Genomic DNA, 9,820 nt, shown 5'->3' on the forward strand with positions numbered 1-9,820 from the left:
ACATAGCTAGTAAGTGTCAAGTATTTGGTCTGAGGCTATGTCCTATGGTTTAAAAAAATATATCTGTATCAAGCAGTGACAGTGGTAGTTCAGAGCCTGATTCTCTAATTTAAAATTGTCCATTCTCCCGGTTTCTCTTTCTTTATCCCTCCTGTTGTCTGTTTTCTGGGTATGTTGAAACTCATGGAGAAGTACAGGAAAGAGAAAGGAGATAGATGAGTTAAAAGTAGCCCACCTGACACTGTTAGGAAATTCAAAGTGTTGGGCACCTACTTGTGCATTTCTGATACCCACATCAGTTCCCTTCCTCCACTGGCACAGATAGAGAGTTGTTGGAAGAGAGATGGCCAGCTTGGGAGGTATATGTTCTCTTAAAGACATTATGGCCACAGGGACTCAGTGGCTCTAGTCACAGAGGGGTTGTTGGCAAATTTGAGTGTGGAGAAAGGGGAGGGGAGCACTTATGAGTGGGATAGAAAGAAGGGAGTAGCGACTGAATTGCATCTTTTTGGTGGGATGGGGTTGAGCAAGTCAGGTTAAGTGACATACTAATAAGTTTCTGAGGTCAAATTTGAACTCAGGTCCTCCTGACTCCAGGGCTGATGCTCTATCTACTGCACCACCCAGCTGCCCCAACTGAATTGTATCTTTTTTTCTTTTTTCTTTTTTTAAATTTTTAGGCAATTGGGGTTAAGTGACTTGCCCAGGGTCACACAGCTAGTAAGTGTCAAGTGTTTGGTCTGAGGCCGGATTTGAACTCAGGTCCTCCTGACTTCAGGGCCAGTACTCTATCCACTGCACCACCTAGTTGCCCCCCGAATTGTATCTTAAAGGAGGGATTTCAATAGGTAGACATCATAGAATGTATGCCAGGTGTGTGGGACAAAGCAAGCAACGGATGGAGGGTGAAGAAAGATAGTTTCAGGATAAGATCTGATTTTGCTCCCTATCTCCTGTCTCTTTTTTTCCACAGCAAGAAAGATATTTGTGAGGCCGTGACTCGAAAAAGCTTCCAGTTATACCCCTTTGAGGAAGTTAAGCATATTATCATTGATGAAGCTCAGAATTTTCGCCAGGAAGATGGTCCCTGGTACAAGAAGGCCAAAGCAATCACTCAGAAAAGGGGGGTTTCCCCAGGGACGCTCTGGATCTTCTTGGATTATTTTCAGACCAATCATATAGATGATAGAGGCCTTCCCCCTTTCTCTAAGCAGTACCCTCAAGAACGACTCACAAGAGTAGTCCGCAATTCAGACCCTATAGCAACATTTATTAAACGAAATATGGAAATGATCAAAAGAAATCCTCCCTTTGATATCCACCCAACATCTTTGAAGATGCTGGATGAAGCTTGTTGGTCGTCAGGGGTTCAGGGTTTCTGTAGCATTAGGGAGAACTTGACGAGGGACCAGATTGTGACCCATGTGGCAGAAGAGTGCAAAAAATTGTTCCAAATGGGTTATTCTTCCAAAAACATCGCTATTCTGGTCAGCACACGCAACGACGTAGAATATTATGAAGAACCATTGAAGCAAGCAACTAAGAAAATCAGGGGGCTCCGGATCAGGTCTGACTCTAATGAGGAAGGCAATTTTATCATCCTTGACAGCATTAGGCGCTTTTCAGGGCTAGAAAGGAACATCGTGTTTGGGCTCAGTCCAGTAGCCATCTTTCCTGATATTTCGTGCAGTCTTTTGGTCTGTTTGGCATCTAGAGCACTCACACACCTCTATATCTATACAGAGCGGTGTATATTGTAGGTGTAGTGGCTAAGCGAGAAGTCAGCATTCTATCATAAACAGGAACATATTGAGTGAAAGAAAAGGAAAGAAAAGAAAAAAAGAAGCTTGCAAGGAAATTACCTCTCCGCTGGGGTGGAAGGTCAAGGAGCCAATAAGCCTTTTAAAAATTTTTCTTTTTATTTTTAGGCAATTGGGGTTAAGTGACTTGCCCAGGGTCACACAGCTAGTATCAGGTATTTGGTTTGAGGTCGGATTTGAACTCAGGTCCTCCTGACTTCAGGGCTGGTGCTCTATCCACTGTAGCAGACGCCTGCGTCCACTACTGTGTTTAGTTTCCAGTGAGGTGAAAAAGAGAGAGAGAGGGCATGGTAATGTAAATAATCTATAATCACATTGCAATAGGAACCTTGTCTTCAAGGGTTCTAACTTATCTCCTAAACACAATGCTGATTGCTCTAATAAATTGACTTTATACAATATATCAATGGCTTCTTGTGCTTTAAGTACTAAACATTGCTAAATAATATACAAATTATGCAGTTTAAATTTCAGATTGTAGCACAATAGATAAAACAGTAGTAGATAAAATGAAAGAAGCAACAATGATTAAGCCAATAATAAGGAGACCAATAAATTGTTTTGATTGACTTAAGGAGGAAATAATAATTTTAGGAGCACGTTTTCCAGAGTTCTGGAACTATTCATGTGAAATGTTAGTAGGGAAAATAACAAATGATTATTGTTTTACCAAAAGTACAATATAGTCATTATGATCAATACATTGTTTGAGAGTACAATTGACACAAGTATTTCAATTCAAAAATAATATTAGATTGAATAAAATTTACATATCCAATAGACAAACTGGTATTAACAAATGATGTAACAAGGAACAGACATGATTCAATATTGTTGCTAAATTTTTGAAAAACATATAGGTGTCTTGAATGCTAGAGATCTGAGGGTAATCATAACATTGACTTTGTCCTGGAGATACAGGTGTTATTAGTATATATATAGTCCCAATTTGTCCATATTTGTGATAGGTTGCAACCAGGGTGGAAAAGGAAAAATAAGTCCAGTGCTGAGCATTCTGTACATTACACACTTGAGCAGAAAGTAAAGCTGCTATTGCTAAAAATACAAGTTCAGGAGTCTTCCATGGCTCCATGAAAGGGAGCTTTCACTTGACCTCTGTGTGGGAGGGCAACTAATCGCTGTAGATTGGCTCCTTCCGCGCTTTCCCTGAATTCTCATACTCTGCATTCGAGCTGTGAGTTGTTATACACACTCTGACATTTTTTCTCCGGTATTCAGGCAGGTTTATCAAAGTTTTCTGAAAAAATATAAGCACACCCTCATCCCCTCGTTAGTAATGGATCTGGTAATGGATCTGGGCCTCTGGATGTTTTTAGGCTGGAGTGTACTCATCTTTGTTAATATTTAGAAAATTAATAGCCAATTGTAAAAATATAACCAATTATCAAAAATTAATAGCCAATTGTCGATAAGGGGTAATAGCCCAGATTCCCCCTTTTTTGTAAAAAAAAATTTAATATTTTTGTTTTTAATTGTATGAAATGTTTGTGATTAGAGAAATGTAATAAAAAGAATAAATAGAAGAAAGTGTTTAGTAACATACGTAGGAATATTATTTGTTTTAATTTGTGTAAGTACACTCAATAATTGTGAAGGCTTGTAAAATATGATTGATTACATGTTTGAGTGTTCCACTTGTTTGAAAAGTGGCAAAAATGAAAGAAGAAAAAATATCAATTATAACATGAATATAAGAAAGCTAAATATTAAATATTAAAATTAAACAAAATATTAAAATTATTATTTTTTTACAAAAAAGAGGGGAATCTGGGCTATTACCCCTTATCAACAATTGGCTATTAATTTTATTTTCATGGAAGTGTAATAAGCAATAAAGATTTACTAGGACTCACATATATAAGAAATTTTACTTAACATCCTTTCTTTCCCAGATTTAAACTTGTCTTGGTGAAAAAGCCAATTATTGGAAATCATTTATATAAAGTTGCAATTTCTCAGTAATCTAAATGAATTGTTTAGGAACTCAATAACATAAAAAATTCTTCTCTCAGAGCAGACAACCTTGCTCAGAGTGCTGAATGTTAAGAGCCTTTGTCAGCTTACAAAGTAAAGGGAATTGCCTTGTGCCCCTCCTTTTCACTCATAAGTAATTAAAAATGATTGTTGAGGGCTTGCACTGATAGGTTTGAGGATTTAGGTCAGGCTGGGTTGTTCCTGTTCTTGTCCATTATCTAAGTGCCACATAGGTCAGAACATAGGCTCTCCAACCTCTCCCAGGCAGTCTTTCCCTTGAGATATGAAGGATTTTCAACAGACCTTGAAAGATTACCAGGAAGAGAGGAGACAACTCTGGGGGAGACCCCCCCCAGTTGCTGTTACCATGAGAAAAATTATTGTTGATACTTGGCTTTTTCCACTCCAGGTTCTGTTCCCACAAATGGGGTATAAAAACCCCAGCCCTCAGATCAATAAATGGCATTGGTTCTGAACCTGTTACCCACCTGGCCCGTGTATCTCTTTATCTCTGTCATACTCCCGGGAAAGTAAACACTGTCAGGGACACAGGTGTCCGAGACAATTGGCGCCCAACATGGGGCACTCAGGAGCCTGAAAGAGTGGTGTCCCCCGGTGAGGAGCCTTTGACCACGGTGGGCTGTCTGGCCAACAGCCATAACAAGGAGTGTTCCACCCATCTGAAACAAGACGGGAAACGGATCACCGAAAGGGAAAAGAGGCGATTCCTGCTGTTTGAAAAAAGACGGCAATCAAGATAAGGGGTAATAGCCCAGAATCCACTGTACCACCTAGCTGCCCTTCAATAAACCTTTTTAAAATGTCCATGCCTACTATGTGCTAGGGAGAGAAGATGGATTTTTGCTAATTGAAAAATAAAATAAGATATAATTTTGAAAAACAGAACCCACAAAAATGAATCAAGGCCAATTGGTGGCTCCAGTAGAGTGCCAAGATGCAGATGGGATCCTTAAAAGTTATTAGCATTTTTATACAGCATTAATAAAAACCAAGAGGAAATGATGGAAAGAGATAGTCCATTTGAAATAGCTACAACAAAGGAAACTAATGGGATGATAAACTACCGAGATTTGAGACTTACAGAAATATAACTGCAAACCACTACAGAAATAGAGGAAAATGTTCCCTGTTGGCCACTCTCTCTTAGTGTCTCCTTCCTCCTGCCAACCCCTGGAATCTGTTCGTGATGAGTATAGAAAACTCTACCCCATCTGTATCTTCCCTACTACAGCTTTTCCCTTATATCTGCTTGCACTAGATCCAATCACCACCCTTGCTTAGATCAGAGATCAAATTCAGATTATCCTTATTTTTAATTATTACAAAATCCCCATCTCCAAGAAGAATGGGAACCACTGAATGAAAGCTTATGAACTAAAGGACTATAATGAATATTGATCATGCTTCCAAGAGTGATTCCACCATATCCCATGGTTGGGCTTTTTCTCCTTGCCTTCTTCTTAGACTAAATGAAAAAATCAAACTACAGTTTTAGTCATTGGCTCTTAGAGCTCTCCAAGAATAGTCTTCTACAGTTCTGAATCCAAAATTATCTGCTTTGGGAAAAAAACAAAAATACTAAAAACAAAAACAAAAAAAAAACCCTAAGTTCTATTTATAGAACAAATTGATGGTTTCTGACTTGAGCCCTAACCTCTTGAATTCTTGAAACTGCATGGTTGAGGTTCCCCAGGAGACCAACTGGGAGGAGGGCAGACAGGCTGCACATGCTGCAATGAAGAATTTTTTTAAAAGAAAAGACATTTAAAGAGAAGAAATATAAGTTCAGGAAAACCAAGCAACACATCAAAAGAGTCCAATGTATATGATGTTCCAATTCCAATACTCCATACACTCGCCAACCATGACTTCTGGGGGAGTGTACGATGGTGTCCAGAGCCTGGAAACATGACCTCAAGTCTCCACAGAGAATGGAAACAGCAAAAGAAGCTCCAACTATACCATGGGAAAACTTGCTCATGATGCTGGGCCATCCCTGGCATTATGTCTTTTTCATTCTGTTCCTATGTATCTGACTTGGCCTGGGGTTGGTGCAGGGATCCATGACGTTACTTTGTTCTGCTACTGCCCAGATCAACTGGCCTCTTATAAGTAAACTCCCTCTAATTAACCCTAATGAAACCTCTTAATAGTCAAGCTGGCATGGGCCCCTCTTTCTTTGACATCTTACTCTTCTCTCAGAGGATATGCCACCCTGCAATTGGCATAATTAGGGCAGAACAGATCTGGTCCCTTATAGGAAGGTGTCTTCTTATCTCTTCTTTGAGGCTCAGCTTGGTCATGATTTTACAATGTTCACTTTGGATATCTTTGTTGTTCATCATTTTTTCATCGTGGTAGTTGTTGTGCATAATGTTTCCCTGGCTCTGCTTACTTCATTTGGCATCAAATTCTTTCCATACTTCTCTCTAATTATCATATTTGTTATTTCATGTGTATCAGTTCACAGTAACAGTCCATTACATTCCCAACTGTACAATACCACAATTTGTTTAGCTATCTCCCAATCCACGGATATCGATTTTGCTACCACCAAAACAAAAAGCTATTATAAACATTTTGGTCAAGTGGCTTCCTTAGGGGTATGTGATAAGCAGTGGAATCTGGGCCAAGCGAATTTATTTTTTAAACATTAATAAGCGTTTATTCTCTTTCCCTCCCACCCCACCACCAAAAATAAGAAAAGGCAAAACCAACCTCTTACAACAAAGAAGCATAGTCAAACAAAACAAATTCCTGCATTGGCAAAGTCAAAAAATGTATGTCTCATTTGGTATCTTTAATCACCATTTCTCGGTTAGGAGATGTGCAGTATGCTTCATCATCAGTCCTCTGTAATCATGATTGGTCGCTGTGTTGATCAGAGTTCTCAAGTCTCTCAAAGTTTTTTGTCTTTACATCATTACTATTGTTTAGATGTTCTCCTGGTTCTACTCATTTCCTTCTGCATCAGTCATACAAGTTTTCTCGGGTTTTTCTGAAACCATCCCTTCCAATATTTCATATAGTGCAATAGTATTCCATTATATTCATATGCCATCATTTGTTTAGCTGTTTCCCAATTAATTGGCACTCTCTTACTTTTCATTTCTTTGCCATTATAAAAAGAACAGCTATACATATTTTTTTAAACATATTAGTCTTTCTTTAATATTTTGGCATGGGCCCAGTAATAGTATAACTGGGTCAAAGGGCATGTACAATTTGCATGTGGGTATGACTTTGAAGTCATAGTTTCAAATTATTTTCCAGAATGGTTTTACTAATTCATAGCTCCAACATGATCCTTTTCCCTCAGCCCCTCCTACAATTATCATTTTTCTTTTTTTTTTTGTCATATTTACCAATCATACAGGTATGAGGTGGAATTTCAGAGTTGTTTTAATTTAGATTTCTTTAATTATTAGTGATTTGGAGCATTTCTATCACCTGGCTCCTGATAGCTTGGCTTTCTTCCTTTGAAAACTGCATACTAATATACTTTAACAATTTTAAACAGGGAATGGTTCCTACTCTTATACATTTAAATCAATTACTTGTATGTCTTAGAAATGAGACCTTTATCAGAGAAAATTGTTGTAAAGTTTCTTTTTTTCCCCTTAGTTACCAATTTCTTTTCTTATTTTAGGGATGTTGATTTTGTTTAAGCAAAAACTTTTTAATTTTATGTAATCAAAATGTGATCTTCTCTATCCTTTGGTTATAGACTCTTCTCTTATCAAAAAATCTGAAAGGAAATGTCTTCCTTGCTCCTATAATTTTTTTATGAGGTGACCTTTTATATCTAAATCATGTATACATTTTGTGCTTTTATTGGTATATGGTATAGGGTGTTGATCTAAATCTAATTTCTGCCAGATTATTTTCCAGTTTTCCTGATAGTTCTTCTGTTGCTGTTGAATAGTGAGACATTGACTCTTAAACATGAAGCATTTATTAAATTAGAAGTCAAAAGCAAGAATAGCCATATTGCTTACTCAATATATAGCAAGAGCAAGAATAATCAAAATATAATAATCTACTCAGAACCCTGGCTTACATTCTCCCACCAATGCACCCCATGGTGTCCTTGTGGAGTTCCATGAGTGGGGAAATGCTTGGGACAACTCATGATAATGAACTACAGGCCAGAATGCCAGTGGTCTCCTTTAGGAAATAGTCTATATCACACGTCACCCAATCCCTTTCTGAACCTCTCATCTCCTCTGCTGGATGAAGCCACTATTCTAAGGCCACTGAAGCAGTGTTAAGTTCTTTTAGTAAAGAAGCACCATTGCAATACATAGATGTATCTTTTCTACCCCTTTGAAGAGCTGAAATGTTCACATATGATACGTACAGAATGTAGTACCTTACAAATATATAACAAAATATTTTCAGGAGCACCTTCTTTTTTGGTAGTATGCTGTGCACAACTAGTTCACTCAGCTACAGAGCCTACCTAGGACCTAGGATTTCGCAATCACCTGAAGAATCAAGACCAGCTTGATCTTTCACTCCGAACACGCATTGATGAGGCAGGAGACGAGATGGAAGCAACTCCATTTAATTTTAACAAAGCATTCACTTACATAGTAAAGTAACAGGAACTTCTTCTCAAGTCACGACGACGTAGAGCTCATGCTGTGCTAAGGACAGCGCATGCACATCCTGTGCACTTATCTGACTCCAATCACAGATAAACTGCTAATGACCATACAGTAACCAAGGGAGTTAAAGACTGTTAAAGATCCATATAATGGAGCACTGAACCAGGAGACCTTTGCTCATAGATCAGCACCCGAGAGGGGCCTCTGCCCATCAGTGAGACCTCATGAACAGCCTGTGGCCCTCTACATCCTTACAGATCCCCAACAGTAGTAGCAAAATACTGAGAAAAAAAGTAGGTGTCCGCTGGTTGGTGAATGTCTGAACAAATTGCGATATATGAATGAAATGGGACATTATTTGACTATAAGAAAAATTTATTTTGAAGAATTTAGCTGTGGTGTCCCCCCCTTGGGGATGTATGATGAAGGGATTCTACCCCCCACTTCCATTTTATAGCAGATACAAATATCCTCTGACTGCTTCCAGTCTGCCATGAGGAGGCTTTTAATTAATTACTGAGTCAGAACTCCATAGATCTACTGAAGAGACAATCTTTGTCCATTAGGCCTCTCTTTTCTGTTTGCCTCAAGGTAAGCAGTCAACTCTCTGAGCTCAACAGGGTAAGTGGGGGATGGATGCCCTTCCTCCCACCCAGGTCCAGCCCCAGAAGCACATGATCTAAGCAATCCTGTTTCAGGAATGGGTCTTCCTCCTTTGTGTCTCTTTTCTTTTGGCATGGTCACTGTTATGTCTCAAAAGGAAGCTGCCATCTTCCCCCCACATCAGGCTATCTGAGCAGTGGGGTATTGGCTACTAGAATTAGTGGCTGCAGAAATAATGGCAGAGGAGAACCAGCTGAGAGGGCAGAAGCGTCCTGAAGAGAGAAGAACCACTGAAACCAGGAGCTCACTTGGCATTGATAGGGCTGTACTCCCTGGAGTTGAGATGGAAAATAGCCATGAGCAGCCCTGTTGTACCCATACCAAGATGCCTGACTATTATCTCCTCAATTGATTATAATCATCCTATAACAATTCTTTTTAAAATAATTTCCTTTCTGTGTAGTAATAAAATCACTTTTCCATACTATACCTGTATGTATGTTTATACTTTAGGTGACTTTTACTTCTTCCCACCTATCCCCACTCCAACCTCTTAGGACCCCTTAGACTACAGCAAAAACTGAATTGTTTTTAGGATCTGAGGTAGGGGTAGAATTGGAGCACTAGGGATGCTAGGTCCCTTGTTGTGGAGATAGGCAACCTCAAAGCAATGAATTCAGAGACAACTGCAAAAATTAGTAAAAGTCACCAATCCCTATGACCCCAGCCTAGGGGTGAGGCCCCTAGAAGCAAGGCGAGTTACTTCTGTTT

At 39.0% G+C, this 9,820-nt stretch overlaps 1 protein-coding gene across 2 annotated transcripts in view; it reads left to right on the top strand.

The window, feature by feature from the left end:
* Nucleotides 1–9,536, top strand: part of SLFN11 (schlafen family member 11) — a 32,305-nt gene extending 22,769 nt beyond the window's left edge. For both annotated transcript variants that reach the window (XM_021006073.2, XM_021006063.2), the window contains one exon: nucleotides 974–9,536. In XM_021006073.2, coding sequence (XP_020861732.1) covers nucleotides 974–1,760 — 787 coding nt within the window. In that variant the 3' untranslated portion in view covers nucleotides 1,761–9,536. The remainder of the gene's footprint in view (nucleotides 1–973) is intronic.
* The last annotated feature ends 284 nt before the right edge of the window (nucleotides 9,537–9,820 follow it).

Source organism: Phascolarctos cinereus, unplaced genomic scaffold (assembly GCF_003287225.1).
Source record: "Phascolarctos cinereus isolate Bilbo 61053 unplaced genomic scaffold, phaCin_HiC Scaffold_5;HRSCAF=322, whole genome shotgun sequence".
NCBI lineage: Eukaryota > Metazoa > Chordata > Mammalia > Diprotodontia > Phascolarctidae > Phascolarctos > Phascolarctos cinereus.